The 16,478-nt window shown below is 40.1% G+C and overlaps 1 protein-coding gene across 3 annotated transcripts in view; it reads left to right on the top strand.

Annotated features, from left to right (window-relative positions):
- Nucleotides 1–16,478, top strand: part of ift80 (intraflagellar transport 80 homolog (Chlamydomonas)) — a 37,243-nt gene that overhangs the window by 2,948 nt on the left and 17,817 nt on the right. For all 3 annotated transcript variants that reach the window (XM_055012488.1, XM_055012487.1, XM_055012486.1), the window contains exons 4-8: nt 1,750–1,860; nt 2,003–2,071; nt 3,919–4,028; nt 6,516–6,605; nt 6,687–6,824. In XM_055012488.1, coding sequence (XP_054868463.1) covers nt 1,750–1,860; nt 2,003–2,071; nt 3,919–4,028; nt 6,516–6,605; nt 6,687–6,824 — 518 coding nt within the window. The remainder of the gene's footprint in view (nt 1–1,749; nt 1,861–2,002; nt 2,072–3,918; nt 4,029–6,515; nt 6,606–6,686; nt 6,825–16,478) is intronic.

The raw sequence follows: 16,478 nt of genomic DNA, 5'->3' as shown, positions 1-16,478 counted from the left end.
GACTTGCATCCTCTTGGTCTCTTATGTCTCTTCTTCAGACTATATTAGATGCAAACACACAGAATATGGATGTACTGTTACGGCAGGCAATGTGTGGTCACAACACTAATGGCAGTGTAGGGTTGCATAAACACACCCACAAACTGAAGCAGCAATTTTCTCTGGCAGACCAGAGAGTAGTGAAGACTTTGTTACAATTCACTTTTGAAACATTCTTCTGTTTCTTGTCTTGTTAAGAGTTTTTTTTTTTTTTTAATCAGTGTTGTTACAGTTATTGCTTGGGGTATGAGAAGAGGAACAAAAACAAGACCATCATACAGATTCATGTGTTTTTTTTTAACTTTGGTGTTAACTGCGAGAAGTTTAATGTCTGGATTTTGTACTGGATATGTAACATTTTCGTAGATTTGTATATAGTTGAGAAGAGAGATGTAGAACAGCTAGGGTTTTATTGGGTTGGAGAACTTTATGTTGTGGCTTTTCCTTACCTTATTTGATTAGTCAGCCCCCTTCCCCCATACAAGTGTATTACGCTTTTTTTTCAGGTATGATGTGTATGCAGTTTAATCCTTTCCTAGTTACAAATATGTTTTGAATATACATTTTTTGGTAATATTTTCCAATAAGAGTTTCTGCCTGCTTTCAAAACTAAATATAGAACATCTAGTATGCTTTATTATTTCAGGATCACTAATGTTTCCCCATTTCTAAGAAGCATCATTGCATTGCGCATATGTACCATTACACTAGAAAGGATAATGTGTGAAATGAAAGGCGACTTGCCATAAAGAGGACTGAATTAAGCTTGAACGTTATTGCTGGATCTTTTGTTTGGAGCAACAGTACAGATGCATAATCAGGAATTTCTCACTAAAACATGAATTGACATAAAGTAAAAAAGGGGTAATATTGTAAGAGATCAGGAAAATAACACCTCCCAGAAGTAAATTTTTTAAAAAAATGCACGCACATGCATTTCCCACCCAAAGTGTGACTACAAAGTTAAGGACTGCTAATGTGAGTACACGTGTGATAGAAATAAAAATTATGTTTTTAAAAGTTTGTTTTTCATTTGTGAGAGACCTTCAAAACAGCTGCACATGCCTGTTATACTGACTACCTGCTGGATCAGTAACATCCACTTTTGTTGGGATGTCCAGATTTAGAAATGGGAGAGAGCAGCAACATGCTGATTTGCAGTTTTAGGCCACCAGAAATTACATAGAACATTCAGAATTTTTAATACACACTGCCACAAAGTATATGTTAGACTAGCGTCTTCAATAACTGTCTCCATGCCTGATCACCCTTTCGTGTCTTGCAAATAGAAAACTGCCCTAAATCAACCAACAGAAACCCTTTAGTTTCAGTCATCTGCTTCATGCTAAAAGTTTGTAATGTAGTTGATGAGAGAAAATATAGCCTTGTTGCTAGCTTTGTGTAATGGATTGATAGTTAGTATGGTTTTATTTACAATTCGAACTTATAATGTTTTGCAAGCTTAGTAAATATTGTCTACTCATTAGTGTTTTGGATTCGGCCCATTTGAATCATGCAGCAGCTTGAAATAACACAATTTTATGAAACCACAGTCACTGTATTTTGTGTGTGTAACTGTGGATAGACTCATCAGTGAATTACAGCACACACTACTGGTTTTTGATTACAGACTGCATTAACCCAGGTCTAGAGTGTGAAGTTGCTGCAAAGTAAGCATCTTTTTTTTCGCTTTATGTTTTCTCTTTACAGGGAAATTCCACCTGGCATCCAAGATAGGACGCATTGAGAAGAGTGTTGAAGCACACAAAGGAGCTGTTTTAGCTGGAAGATGGAACTATGATGGGACTGCTCTTATTACTGGTAAAGATGACAGGGACACATTTTCATTACCATTTAACAAATACTAATTTAATTAGCCTCATTTGTAATTTAGAATAAAATGAAAATTTTATCAATCCAGTTGTTCCTGAGGGTCAGCTCTTTTGCTTCTCTAATTACTTAGCTGGAGAAGATGGACAGATCAAGATCTGGTCAAAAAGCGGCATGCTACGCTCAACACTAGCCAGCCAAGGTAAGGCTAAAGACTCTTGCTTTACTTCACTGACGTGAAGCTACATACACCTAGCTGTGTAAAACTGCACATTACACTAATTAAACTATTACTCAACTCATATTTTAAATATGATCACTCATACAAATATAATAAACAAAGCAGAATACCTGCATTTCTTATATGTGTATCATCTGCGCTGTGTTATGATCGCAAGAACGACTGCTTTTGCCGATATGTTTGCAATACTTTATATACTGAACAGTGAAAGTAGGGCTAAATAATAATAGCTTTTATAGTCAATGTTACATTTTTAAAGAGTGCAGATTTGTAACATCAGCAGCTAAAATACCTTATTACCTTATTATATACAGACAGACTGTAAGTGCACTTGTAGATGGACCTTCAAAGTAATTGTGTTCTAAAAATATGCCTACATTATAAAAGTGTATTGTGTTTGTTCATTTATGAGCATATACCTCACATGTATGTGCATCTGTGATTCTGTGTCGGCACACTCTCTGAATGATCTACAAGATTTGCTTTTCTGTTGAAGCTGCTCTTTTACTCAAGCCAGATAATTTAAAATGACAATCTGGGAGGAAATTTTTTTTTATTCTTTCCTTGGCTGTGCAGTTGCATGAAGACGTGTAGTGTGTGTATGTGTTGGTGCTATTAGGATGTAATTGTGCTCAGTGTAACCAAAAGTAGAGTCAGTCTTCCAGTTCTATGTTTTTTTATTAAAAGTGCCATAAAGTTTCAAAGCTTTATGGGAGTGGAGTTTTATTAAAAGCCATAAAAAAGACTCCTAATGATATATTTCTCTATCCAGCATTCACATTACAGATGGCTTACTTATTAATTGATTCATTGTGCAGTTTGACTTATTAAATGTTTCTCCTCAGTAGTGGGGCAGAAAAAAAAGATGAGGGGTGGTTAAAAATTGGCTTCTGGGGAAATGGATGGTACACCCCTGCTGAATGACTGGTGCTGTGGAAAAGCTGGCAGGGAAACAGCAATTCAGCCCCAGTATGTAGAAACATTTTTCCTTAGCTTAGTGTTTTGGGAAAATGAGCTGCCGGCTGGTGGGCTGCTCAACAGACCTATAGATTTGTACAACACCTGGAATTAGTAGCATTGCCTCCACACCATCCTCCACATGGCACCAAGATCGCTGCAGGTGTTGCTTCTCTTAAGAGGCTACAACTCTGTGCACACAAATTACAGGAGCAGACTGTTCTTTTTGGGTACTATGACCCATTTGAAGAGAGAGCTCTAGGAAGAGGCTGGAACTGAGTGAGAGGGAGGAAAGAGGAACTTGTTTCAACCCCTCTCATCGCCTTCGTCAGATTTAGATCATGTGACCAGTTGGCATTTGTGAGAAACCACATGCACCTGGAGTGGGGTTAAATGTCAGGCCCCCTCCCCTTCATGCACGTGTAGCCACAACTCAGCACACACACACACACACACACACACACACACACACACACACGTGCGTACACGCGCACACACACACGCACACACACATTTGTGCTTATACTCTAGAAGTTAGACTGATTTTTCTCAGCTGGCTTTCCTGTAAGCTAAGTACCGCTACATAGGCTGAATGAGGTGAGATCTCTGAGGGAATATGATACCTTCTGAGTGGAGGAATTAGCTCTAGCTATAGCTATTGTTGACAGCAACCCCCAGATTGTCAGTGAGACAGGGAGAGATTCATACACAAATGTAATCGCTGTCTTTTAAATATTACATAAAGACAGAGTCAAAGTCCTTATGTCCTGAACCCCAATCCATTGCTCTGTTATTGTGATTAATATAAAGTTGTGGTCTTCTGTGTATCTTTATTCCTGCATGTCTTCCAGGATCTCCTGTGTACTCTGTGGCCTGGGGTCCAGACTCAGACAGAATCCTCTACACATCAGGAAGACAGCTAATTATCAAGCCTCTGCAACCCAGCGCCAAAGTCATACAGGTATAATGTGCTAACTCTTTCTCAATAAAAAGAGCAAATTGGTACTAAAACATGTATATAAACAGGGCTGAATACAAGTCAATTATCTCACTAGTTTTCAGCTTATATGACGTTATTCCTTAGGATAATATAGACGTGTGTGCAGATTCTTTCTGTGTTCATTTGAATATTTTAGAAATATATTAAGGTTTACATTGTCTTGGCTTCTCCATAAGTCTCATAATGTCCTTCCAACTTTCGATTGGCCAGTAAAGTATTGAAGGAGGGGAGATATCCAACCATGGGACTGCTAATATTGGCTACAACTGTAAAAGAACACAAGCAGGCATTCTGGAATTTTGGACTGTTTTACTTTTGAAACCACTTTTAGATTGTTTCATGTGCAACATCAAATGACTTTGAAGACAGATATCATTTCGCTGTCAGAGCTGACACTAATATTTCTCTCCAATGGAAAATTTGCCAGATTCAGAGAGGAACTCGTGCAGTCTCTTGAATTGTCTATCTTTATACAGTATTCACAGAAAATACACATCTGTGACAAAGTTTCAGCCTCCCAATGGAATCATGAATTAATGGCAATTCACATGCACTATAAACATATTACTGTGATATGACCTTTTCACCAATATATTTCTACTCCATGTATACATTTTATCATTATTCTTCTCGAAGCTGAATTACACCTGGGACCTTTGTTAAACAGAAGAGGGTTTAATTTCTCAAAACTTTGCTTTCTCTGAGTCATGACCACACATACACTATACAACAGAAGTAAGGACACCCTGTGGAATATCACTTCATTATCAAATTATTTAAAATTGCATTACTTTACAGTAATTACTTCTAAAATAAACAGTAGGGTATTTACTCTTACATAGAATTAAAAACTAACAGTTTATAATTAATTTTACTGTATGAAAAGTACAGACCCTGGGATTAGAAACTCAGTGCAACCAAAATCAGTACACTTTTCATTACTGAGATTTGGAGTCTTTCAGTACTTCTCATGACAAACTCTATTCTCCTCAGCATGGAGGATACCAGTGTTGCAAAAATTCCTGGACAGATGTTCTGCTATTCTTCAGAGACAAATTATTTCAGCTGTTCTTCGTTGGAGGGTTATGTTGCTCTATCTTTCTCTTTAAAATACCCCAAAGGTGTTTTCTTGGATTCAAGTCAGGCGACATACTTTGCCAGGTCATAGTTTTCACTTTTTTCTTCTTTTGAAATTTGTGTGATTTTGGCATATGACTTAGATTATTGTCATGCTGGAATATTCCTCCTCTGCTAAGCTTCTGCAGAACAAGAGTAATTTTGCGAGCCAGTATTTTGGTGTATTCACAGCCGTTCATTTTTCTTCAGTATAAATATCACCTGCCCAACACATTTTGACATCATGCCACCACATGTCACCACACCTCCCACATCCCTGCTTCACTGTTAGGACATTAACTTCATTGTGGTAGTCCTGGCCAAGTTCACACCAAACATGCTGAACTTTGTCTGAGTGTCACAATCTGATTTTTCAGTTGCTCTGGCAGTTCTTTTTGTATGTGAAGCCATTGATGCAAAGAGACATAGCTCATAGGTCCAAAACCGAAAAGTTACTTTAGAAGTGTGTTCACGTAGTTAGGATAGTTGGAAATCAGAGCTGTGCTCAGTTTAATTTCAGTTATTACAGGTTTTGCGTGTCAGTGTTCACAGACGTATACATTTTTGCTGCACTGAGTTTCTGCTTTGGGGCCTGTATTTTCAATTTAGCTTTTTTAAAGTATTTGTTCTTGATTGTTCCTATGTGGAAATAGTTCTCGTCATCTAAAAAATAATGTGATTTTTGAGAGGTGATTCAATTTAAATAATTTGGCATTTAGATTATACAGTACAGGAGTACACTTACTTTTTCTTGTAAACTATACACAGGCAGAGACCCACAAATGTCCAACTTCATCACCGACATAGTGACTTGAGGTATTATCAGGTATGTGTAAAGAACAAATAAAAGATTCTCTTTTGCAATCCCGTATATTTATTTGTGCTTCCTTTCAGCACATAGAGTTAGCATGTAGGGTGGAAAACATAGTAAATAAGGCATAGGCATGTAGACAAACATAAACAAGGTATGAAAATGGTAAGATACAGCTGAGGACAGCCTTTCTGTTCTTTTATTATCCTCTAACATAGTATGAATAGAGCAAGCTCTCAGTTAGGCTAATATGAAACAATTCACAAACTTGTAACTGTGTGCAAGGTTTGGAACAAATACCAATGGTTCTGGTGCTGATCCTGGCTATCTTTATTTTTACTCAGGTTTTTTAAAATTAAAGTAGAGGAATTTATTAGGGATCCCTTCAACTTCATTAAAGGTGAAAGGTTATATATGAATAATATCACTGTGTTCTTGAGCTAAAATTCTTTCTTCCTTTCTCTCTCCTTCTCCCTCCCTCTTGCTCTCTCTCTCTTTTCTCTCCCTCTGTCTCTCTCTAGTGGAAGGCTCATGATGGGGTTGTTCTGAAGGTGGACTGGAATTCTGTCCATGACCTCATCCTGTCAGGTGGAGAAGACTGTAAATATAAGGTTAGCGGTTTTGGAGTATACTTATACATATCCTAGGGGTTGTTGAATTGAGTAGTTTTAAGCCATGTCCTCTCTCGTCAGGTATGGGACAGCTTTGGCCGTCTGCTTCACTCCTCGTCATCTCATGACTACCCGATCACCTCTTTGTCCTGGGCTCCAGATGGGGAGGTGTTTGCTGTGGGCTCCTTCAACACCCTGCGGCTCTGTGACAAGACCGGAGTAAGTAAAACCCATATAATCTCTATCAATACCTTATTTTTATATGGTTGAACTCCCCCAATATAATGTGAAGGTAATCAATGGGATGTCAGTACCTAGCGATATATTGTAAAGGGGAGGATATCGGTGTACACAACCTGCAACAAAACAGGAAAAAAGAACAAACAGCAAGAGGTGCAACATCAAGATGTTGCTGCAGCCTAGTACTGTTCAGTTTCTGAGCTTTTAAATATTTGGCACCTCTCACTCTTGATGAATTAATTAGACTGAGTACTGATTCGTGTATAATGAACCTTTGCTCTAGTGCAAACAGGACGTGCAGGCTGTGTGCTACATCAACTGATAATCAGATAATCCAAACACCAGCACTGTCTGGAACTTTGCCGCGAGGCAGTCCATTCAACACCAGCACAAGTACACACTCAAATGCTCTAACAATGCAATTAGTTGTCCTCAGCCTAATACCTCTTTTACTCATGACCAAGAACTGTTAAAAGGATGATGTAGTCATGTGCTACAGTGGGAAAATGTAATGGATGTTTAATTTGATCAAAGGTCCTCGATGGTTTGGGTTCTGTCAGTTGATAAAATGATAATGGAGATGTTTTACTCCAGGTCAGAGCTAATTCTTAAATCTGCATATAAATGATGTTTGTCTGGTTATAATCTTATATAAAAGCAAATATGTTAACATGATGCATTCAGGATGTTAGTTGACAAAAGCCTTCACTGAATGAAGTGATGCATACAAGTTGACAAACAACTGATCTTGGTTACTTTCGAGCAAATGATAAAGTCAACATTTTCAAATGAGCTACTTGGACATTTTATTTCTGACATCAGAAATGATTAAACCATCACCTCTGAATGACACTAACTAGACAGCAGAGATGCTGAAGTGACAGTTGAGAAAATCAGCCTGGCCTTTGGTATAAGCAGCTGTTGCTGAAAACTTTGGCAGAAGCAGTGCAACTGTCGAACATTGGACAACGTACTTAACCTACTTATTGTAAGCTTCCATTTTGGATATTTTCTGTTGTTGCTTATACTCATCTACCAATATGACATTTATACTTTGTAGTCAGTCTAGTCCTTTCCCCTGAACCATACAGTATCCAAGGTATACTGTCAGCTTTTCCAGTGCAGTATGGTTTATATTGTGTAGCTCATTACAGGCCTCATGCTTTCTATACATCATTCATCTCTGTAAATCACATTAGGCTGCATGCCACATGTTCTTGTTACCTGGTGCTGATGGTAACTGCTGTAATGAGATGGGAAATGAGAGAATGATGAATGGTAATTGTTGTTTTATTATTGCTGAACGTTTGGCCAGAAACAATATTACTGGTTCCCTCATGGGACATGTAGGGCTTCTTTGAGTTCATGTGGAGATGTCAGTGTATTGCTGCATCAGATTGCTGTAATCAAAACAAACAACCAGGGCTGGGTTTTTGTGTCCTGATCACCAGGCATTTCATGCTCCATTTTGATTTAATTAGGATCAAATGTCTTTTTTCTGAAGCACTAAAACAAATGGGCTGGAGAATGGTCTGAGCCAACACATATGTCTTCTCCAGTGGGGTAAGGTGTGTGTTTGTGTGTGTTTTTAAGAGGTACATAAATATAGTGTGCACATTATGAACTTATCCCTTCCCATTACTTTCAGTAGTGTTTAGAAAATTTACCAGCTTTTAGCCATAAGCTGTTGAAATCATTCAATTGAAGCCAGCTCCTGCCCATTTTCTGTGTAAACAAGAATAAAAAACATTGTACTATTAACATTAGAACAGTCAGAAATGAATGCAACTTGCTCCGGTATTTTATTTTTTATTTTTTGTATCACCTTACGTCCTCCCATTATGGGTTTGTTTACGTGGTTGGTTTGTTCCATTGTTTCATATTGCACCACTAGCTTTGCTGTGGTGTATCTTGGTTAAGTCAGTGTGATGATGATGATAATTATGATGATTATGGCTCTGTACTGCTCTGACTGGAGGAAGGGTATGCTTGCCTGCTCCTCCCTAAGCCCCTCAGAGACTGTGTGCGCTGTAGCCTGGTGTGGGAGGCTTGCTCAAGAAGAGGAGGGGGGGGGAAGAGAAACAGAGAAAAAGAGTTTAGAAAAAGAAAATCCTCCTCAAAGGTCACTCCATCTGAGTCGCTTTCTATGGGTGAAGTCAGGCACACGGTCCTTCATGCATCATGTTAGAGAAAGTTCAGTTTTCATTCAAATGCACACTCAGTCACTGTAGTATAATTACTTTAATTTTATATTGCACGTATGTTTGAAAACAAACACAGAAACCTTTAACCAATGGCTAGTGCTTTACCTGTGTTGTTGCTGTAGTTTGTTTGCGGTGCAGTAAGGGTTAAGCAGTGTGAAGAGTCTTTTCAGCTTCTAGCGTGACTAATGGGAAGGAGTTTCATTCTGTATCTGCTACAATGAAACCTTGCACTTTAACGTATTGCTGCTGGCTCAGCAGGATCAGTCCCGCGCATTTAACCCCTTCACTTCCCGTCCAGCTTGGCTCTCCACTCATCCTAAACTATCAACTCTCTCCTATTCTTTTACTTTTTCCCTCCATTATTTAGGACAGATGCAATGTGTCTAACCCCCCCTCCCTTCCCACACACACACACACACACACACACACACACACACACACACACACACACTATCACCATGGAGGGTGGGTGAACACACACACAGACATAAAAAGTTTATATCAGGCAAAAGCACTGGGAAATATTAGTCTTGTAGCTACAGCAAGTGACCCGAGGTCTGATTGCAAAGTTTGTTCTGCTTTGTTTATCCATGAAGCATAAACATTTGGTTAATATTGAATAAAATACTGAATTATTAAAGCATATTTAATTATTTTATTTGCAATTTTGTCGAGCTTGGAGTTTTTTGTGTGGAATACTTTTTATTTTTACAGGAGGCTTAACAGCACACAAGACACAAAGAGGTTCACTGTCCCTTTTACAAGATTTGGGAGACACAATAAGTCAGTGTCTGTCTGTGTGCCTGCCGTAGTATATGCATGTGCCCACATGCCTGTGTGTGTCTCTGTGTGTGCATGTGTGTGCAACCATTGCCGTGCAAATGTGCCTGCGAGACAGCAGTCTATTTACGAGGCGCTGCAGCTGGTGTCTAGCGTCTGGACCCTGTCACGATCCCTGACACTGTCACTGGCTAACAAGTAGGACTCATTGTGCCAGGCAAGCACCCTCTCGCTTCTTTCTCTCCGCCCTATCACCCTGCCTTCTCTTCTGTACACTTTTTTTTCTCTCCACTGTACACCCATGCTCACATACATAAATATAATAGATGCTTGGTTTTGCTGTTCTAATTCCGTGCAGGAATAGCATGCAGACCTTCCTTCATATTGTACAGGAAGTAGAACAGAATTATTATTATTTTGCCTCTTTTAATCTTCGTTTTGGATTGAATATAAAATCATGATGTCTAAGAACCTTTAGTTTCCTCGTGTTTTTCTTGGGTCATAATTTTCAGAAACATTACTGATATATGAAGAGAAAGTTCTGCTTTTATTATAGGGCAAAGAGACTATAGGAAATTTACCTAAGTTCAGAGGTTGGTCACAGGCACATAAACAAGGTAGAATAAAGAAGGCATGACTTTTTTTGACCCACTATTTGCCAGACAGACTTTGTTCAAATGAATAATGAGCCTGTGATTTTTCATGCAAGGCTAATGTTGATTTGAAGAGCCTCATTGAACCTAGTGATTGCTTCTAATAATCCAATGCACCGATCCTCTATTCCACCCCCACCCCCCATCCCCCCTTCTCCTGTCTACGGCTCTATTTGTAGGTTATACTTAACCACAAGCAACCTAGTTGGGATCAGATGGTTTTAATGTTAGCCTAAGGCCGAGCGCTATTTCTTCCTGACAGTCTTGTCCCGTGTAAAAACAAAAACTGTCGACAGAGATGAATGTGTTGTCAGTTTTCCAATGTGATGGCGGTTGTCACCCTCACAAAGTTTTGGGATACGAGTAGTCATAAATAATATATCAAAGTTATGGCTCATAATGGCAGGGTTGTTTTCAAGATTAGGGTATGTACAAGTGTTAAACCACTGGTATCTGCTTGTGGATACTGCCTGTTATTTCACAGAATGGTCAAATAGTCCTCAGTTATTAAAATCCATTATCTCTAGCAGTCATTTTCTTCTTGCTCCACTGTCTTTGGAACAAACTGATTCTTCCTTTATGTATCTACTTCGTGCCAGTACACTCGTCTCACAACTATTCTGTATCAGCTTATGTGGAAGATTGAGCCACATCATTTTCCTCCTAATTGCCCCGTGGTCTGTAAGATCCAAGCATGTTTATCCTTTTTAAAGATGGAATTATCCCGTTCTGAGAAGAAGTGTAAATCTTTCTCTCTCTTTCTTGCTTCTGCTGCTCATGCCTCCCTCCTCCCTTTGGGTTTGTTGGACTACCTTGTGCTTATCAGTGCTCCCCCGCTTGGCTCCCTTCCCCTTATGCCTTCCCCAAGGCCCTCTTTACCGCCCTATTTTTTTTTTCTGGGTGAGTCTAGCAGGCCCCTTAGGGCCTTGCTCAGCACTGCCACTGGAGTCCATGTTTAGCTGGAATCACCATTGCTCCTGTCTCTCCCTGTTTCTTTCTCATCTCTTCCCGCTTTAACTGCAACTTCATTCACTGGAGGATCTTTGTCTGCTATCATTATAGCTGCCAACCATTATTTTCTCTCAGAGAGTGTATTGCTTTTGATTGTGCATTTAGTCTGCCAGTCTCGTTGCTGTCTTTTTTTCTCTTTTTTGCTGTAGACTCTCATCCTTGGTGACATACCACCTTCTCCCTAATTGCTTGATTCAGGCTTCCCCCTCTTATCAATTAGTCCCTCTAACAGTTTTCCCTTTATCACTAGTGAGCATATACCTGAGCTTGTGCTGGCAGTTTGCTACCAGCCACCGGCCAGCCAACATCTGGAAACTGCCGCTGCTGGAAAAGAATTAAACGTCCCAGAGTTTTTGGTCCCGATCATGAACCACCGTTAGTGGAGCATGAAAAAGCAAAAGAAACCACTGTAGATTTATTAGAGTGCAAGCATTTATCTGTTTTCATCACACGAAAAGAGGACATTTAGTATTGTATGGTTTAGGCAGCAGAAGTAGGCAGGCACTCATAGAGGATAGGGGGTAGAAAAACAGCAGAGGCAGAGTTGTACAGGGGAGAAAAGATGAAAAGTAAGTCAGAGTGAAATTATTGGCACAGGTCTGACAAAGAAAGAGCATGTGCACATTAGAAAAGATGGTGACTGAGTGTTTGAAAAAAGACGAATAAGTCTGAGTGTGTATCAGAGAGAGAGAGCGCGAGAGCAAGGGAGCAAACAAAGAGAGTCCTGAGTCAGCAGCAGAGCAGTTTTCTCCCCAGGCAACTGGGTAGGGCTACTTCTCTCTCTCTATTTCTCTCTCTCTTTACCCCTCCCTCCCTCCCCTTACAAATCTGTGCTTTTGCATGCTATTTCTCGCTCTCTGCACTCTTCCTTTCTGTTCTTCTTGCTGTAGCAAGAACAGAAAGCTCCCTCCGTACATTGTGAACTGAACTGGTAGAAAGACAGCACAAGTTTCTGTAATGAACAACTGGGGTCTGTCTTGCCCTTCAGAGCTCTCCTCCTCTATCGTTTACCCTTTTTTTCATGGGAATAATTTTTACTGATTCCTTTTAGCTCATTTTGATGAGGTTGCCAGTCCTGACGAAGCGTAGTTTAGAGTGTGTGAATAGCGTAAGACTGTAAGATGCAATACTTACATGTAGACTTAATCTCACATCCCAAGGAGCTCATAGTTTCCCCACCAGAATGTGAGGATAATGGCTTCTCCTTTGTATTCTAGGCCCTTTGTGCCGAACAGGCTTTGGTTTTCTGTGTTGCTGAACTCATTCTGGCACACTCTGTGGAACAGTGTATACTAAGGTCCATCTTGCAGATGACTGACCCCAATTTTTTAGTGTAAGCTTGTGTGAGTGTGGGTGCCTGTGTGCGTAAAGTGGGTTAGAGTAAAAGGCACTTGTTGACATGGTATTACTTTTACACCTCTCTAGAGTTCGGCTAAAGGCTTGCCTTGTTGGAAACCAGAAAGGAGGGGAGCATGAAAAAGAGCTGAGAAAAGAGAGCAGTTGGAGGGGTGGGGGGTGGGGTAGTGTGGAACTGTCCAATATATCCTTTAAAGTTGGCCTAGGCAGTGAGGCTTGGAGGATTGGTCTCCATAAAAGACGGTGGTTTCTCTTTCCTTCAAGTCTCTCTCTCTCTCTCTCTCGCTCTCTCTCTCTCTCTCTCACTTTGCTCTCCTCTCTCTCTCTTTTTATTCTTCACTTCTCAACCCCTCCATCCCTCCCTCCCCCCACGGCTGGAGTAAGTGTATGACAGTGAGACAGTGCCCTGCCAGCCCCTCTGGCAGAGTCATCATTCTTAGCAGCACTAAATCACTACCTCTACTAGCTAGACAAACATGTCACACTCGCGGAGAGAAAGAAGGAGAAAGAGAGGAAAAGGGGATGAAATGGTATAAGGAGCGAGGGTGATACTTGGTGACGAAGGCAGGGAGCAAATACAGGGCTTTGGTTGTGCACACAAATAAGGGAAAGCGAAGCATGTGTGGAACTGGGGTATCACTTTGAGCTTTACTGCCAACCCAGAGTTCATTAAGGGCTGTTATTGAGGACTAGGGCTGGGCTGGAGGCAATGGACCAAGATCCAAAAGAGGATGATTTGAAAGGGTTTAATTTTGGCTGCACCCCAGGGTTCCTCCCCTCTTTCTGCTGGCTTCCACGTGGATCAGAATGGTGCTATGCTTTGACATTGACTGTTTTATTGACTGGTTGCTTCATTTGTTGTAATTTGTCATATATATTTGCTTCGACTGTAATATTTTTTTCACCACAATGTATATGTAGGCAGTTTAGTGTTTGTGGTTATATGTGGTCTTTGTTGACATTCTGTGAAAACAGTACTCATAGTCTCTGTGGTTATCACAGAATAAATATTATAAAGACTAGCCACTGTGTAAGGATGAAATTTACATTAGCTGTTATCAACAGGTAATACTAAACCCTATGAAGTGCAGTGTAGAGGTTTACTCTAAGTGTCTTACAAATTAAACTGTCTGTCTAGGGATCCCATTGAAAGTTGTCTTGGCTCATTGCATACATTTTTCAAACCTTTCAACCTGTGCAGGGCTTCAGATGAACTAAGTAATTCAGCATTTTCTTGACCTGCTGTCAGTGATGTAGCAGGGTCTTATGTGCTCTGCCATTTGTAGCATGCCAAAACACATTTAAATGCCCAAATTACCTGTATACATCTGTGTGTGTGTGTGTGTGTGTGTGTGTGTGTGTGTGTGCGTGTGCGTGTGCGTGTGCGTGTGCATGTGTGCAAGTGTGTGCGTTTGCAAGTGCATACGTGCATAGCTGGTGCTAATAGAATTCTGCTGTCCGGCTCACAGCTGTGTCCTGCTGATGAGTCCCAGGAGGCCCCAGCATGTGTCTATGGTTACTATGTTGAGGCTCCAGTATGAAACCATGTGTAGATCATTACTCTCTCCTTCTTTTTCCCTCTCTCTCCTGCTATCTTCTAGTTTGTCTTGCCCCCCTCCTCTCTCTCTCTCTCTCTCTCTCTCTCTCTCTCTCTCTCTCTCTTTCTCTCCATTTCCCCTCGCACTGCCAAAACTCCAACTTATGCCACTCTACACTCATCTCAGGCCCAGCCTCTGTATCTCTGCGGCGGAGCCAAGTGGGTATTTCAATACGGACATTTGCAGAGCTCCACACACAAGCCTGTGTTTACAAATGGGATTGTATGATAGCTATAGTGCGTTGTTGCAGAGTCAGGGAATGCAAATGGTTTAGTGTGCAAGGAATTGTATAGTACATATGGCAAATTCACAAAGTGTATATGGGGCATTTCAACAGCTGGAAATGTACATTGTGTTACAAGTCATAACGTTATAATACTATAAAGTTTTCGAGTTTATGTTGCATTGTACTTATGTATATTACTTTAAAAAAGGCATACTCAGATGTGCAGTTGTGTTTCTTCGCAAGACCACTTTGAAGATGAAATTAAAACAGGGAAACTGTAACAACAAGGACAACTTTTTGGAAAATAAAGACTTGCATAGTACACTGAATAACATTGCATTTTGCAAGGCTGTTATTGTTGAAGTCAACAGTGGATTTTATTTGTGCCTCTGACAGTAGTACTAAGAAAAAAACATCACAATCTTCAGTAAATACAGCCACTGGTTGAATTTTGGTGTAATTCTTGTAATCGCAGCCACACAAATTATTGAAGGGCTACTTTTTGCTCGTTTCTTCATAACATTGCCTGATGTAAGGCACCACAGTTTAAAGGTTTAGTTCAAAGTTACATATTTTCATGTGTGTAGTCACCTTGTACCAGGTACTACTTTGAGACGTGTGCATGTTTGTGTGCACATGTTGCCAAAATGACTAAGAATATGAATTTGGTAGCATTACTGCGTAATTATTTTTTACACAGAAAGAGAATTAACTGTCATGGACTGTCATAATGTCACAGTTAAACGCGAACATTAATTTACAGGTATTTAGGTTCATAGTGACAGCGTCATCTATAGAAAAGGTGCGGTGGTTTTGATTGCATAGTCCATCTTAGAAGCCACCTCTCAGCCAGAGCAGTTCCCACACATAGGTGTGACCAGTCCTGGACAGAGGCCCAGCTTGTCCTTATCCTAATCAACCCCAAGTCAACCCCATCCCCCACAGAGGGGTCACTGCAAACTGACATTTACAAGGTCTCCTCATCTACCGAAAGACTGATGAGCCTTCATTCAAAACAACTTCCTTGTTTCTTCGAAGCAAATGGCTTTGTTTTTAGTTACACTCTTGAACACTTTGTCATCTAGAATTGGTTTTAGAATAGGTTTTGTTTTGAAGAGCAGTTATGTGTCAGCATTTTTAAATATGCACACCCCAAGTCTGTTTAAGGTGAGATATTTGCCTGTATATGTCTAGTGTCCATTACACTCAGACATGTTGTGATTATTTTGTGCAGGGAGTTACTCTATGTACCTGCACTGCCAGGTCCTGTCCTGCACATAGACACACAGACAAACTAAAGCCAGCTGGCTTTGCAGAGAGTCTGCCATCTGTTCTGATTTATGTAAGACTGTTAACCCTGGACTAGGTCGGCTCCCACTAGCTCACTAGCACAGTGTTAAACTAACAGAGAAGATAGCCCTTCTTTCACCTGTGCACAAATTGTACACAAACTTTTAGGTTCGAACAATTTGGGGGTTTGTGGCAATGTATAATATGAAATAATGTGATTAACCATTGGAACAAAATTGAACACTTCAGTGTAACTAGACAGTGGCAGATAGTCAAAAGTAGGGCTCAGTGCTATTGGAAAAAAATTAATTTCAGTAGTTTGTCAGCATTGTACAATGCAGTTTTTGACTAGATGTATGCAGCTTTTTGTTGGGATTGATTAAAGGTCCTTTCAGAAAACAAGAATGGTCACTCACTGTGCATGCACAACTTTAGAACTTGTTCTCTGCCACTTTCTCAATGGCTTTAATGGCTTCCGAGATCATTTTTATCAGGGTGTTTGTGAGGATTCCATA

The sequence above is a fragment of the Amphiprion ocellaris genome, chromosome 7 (assembly GCF_022539595.1).
Source record: "Amphiprion ocellaris isolate individual 3 ecotype Okinawa chromosome 7, ASM2253959v1, whole genome shotgun sequence".
In the NCBI taxonomy this organism is placed as follows: Eukaryota; Metazoa; Chordata; class Actinopteri; family Pomacentridae; genus Amphiprion; species Amphiprion ocellaris.
The sequence above is the reverse complement of the archived record's forward strand: the minus strand, read 5'-3'. Positions and strand labels throughout refer to the sequence as shown.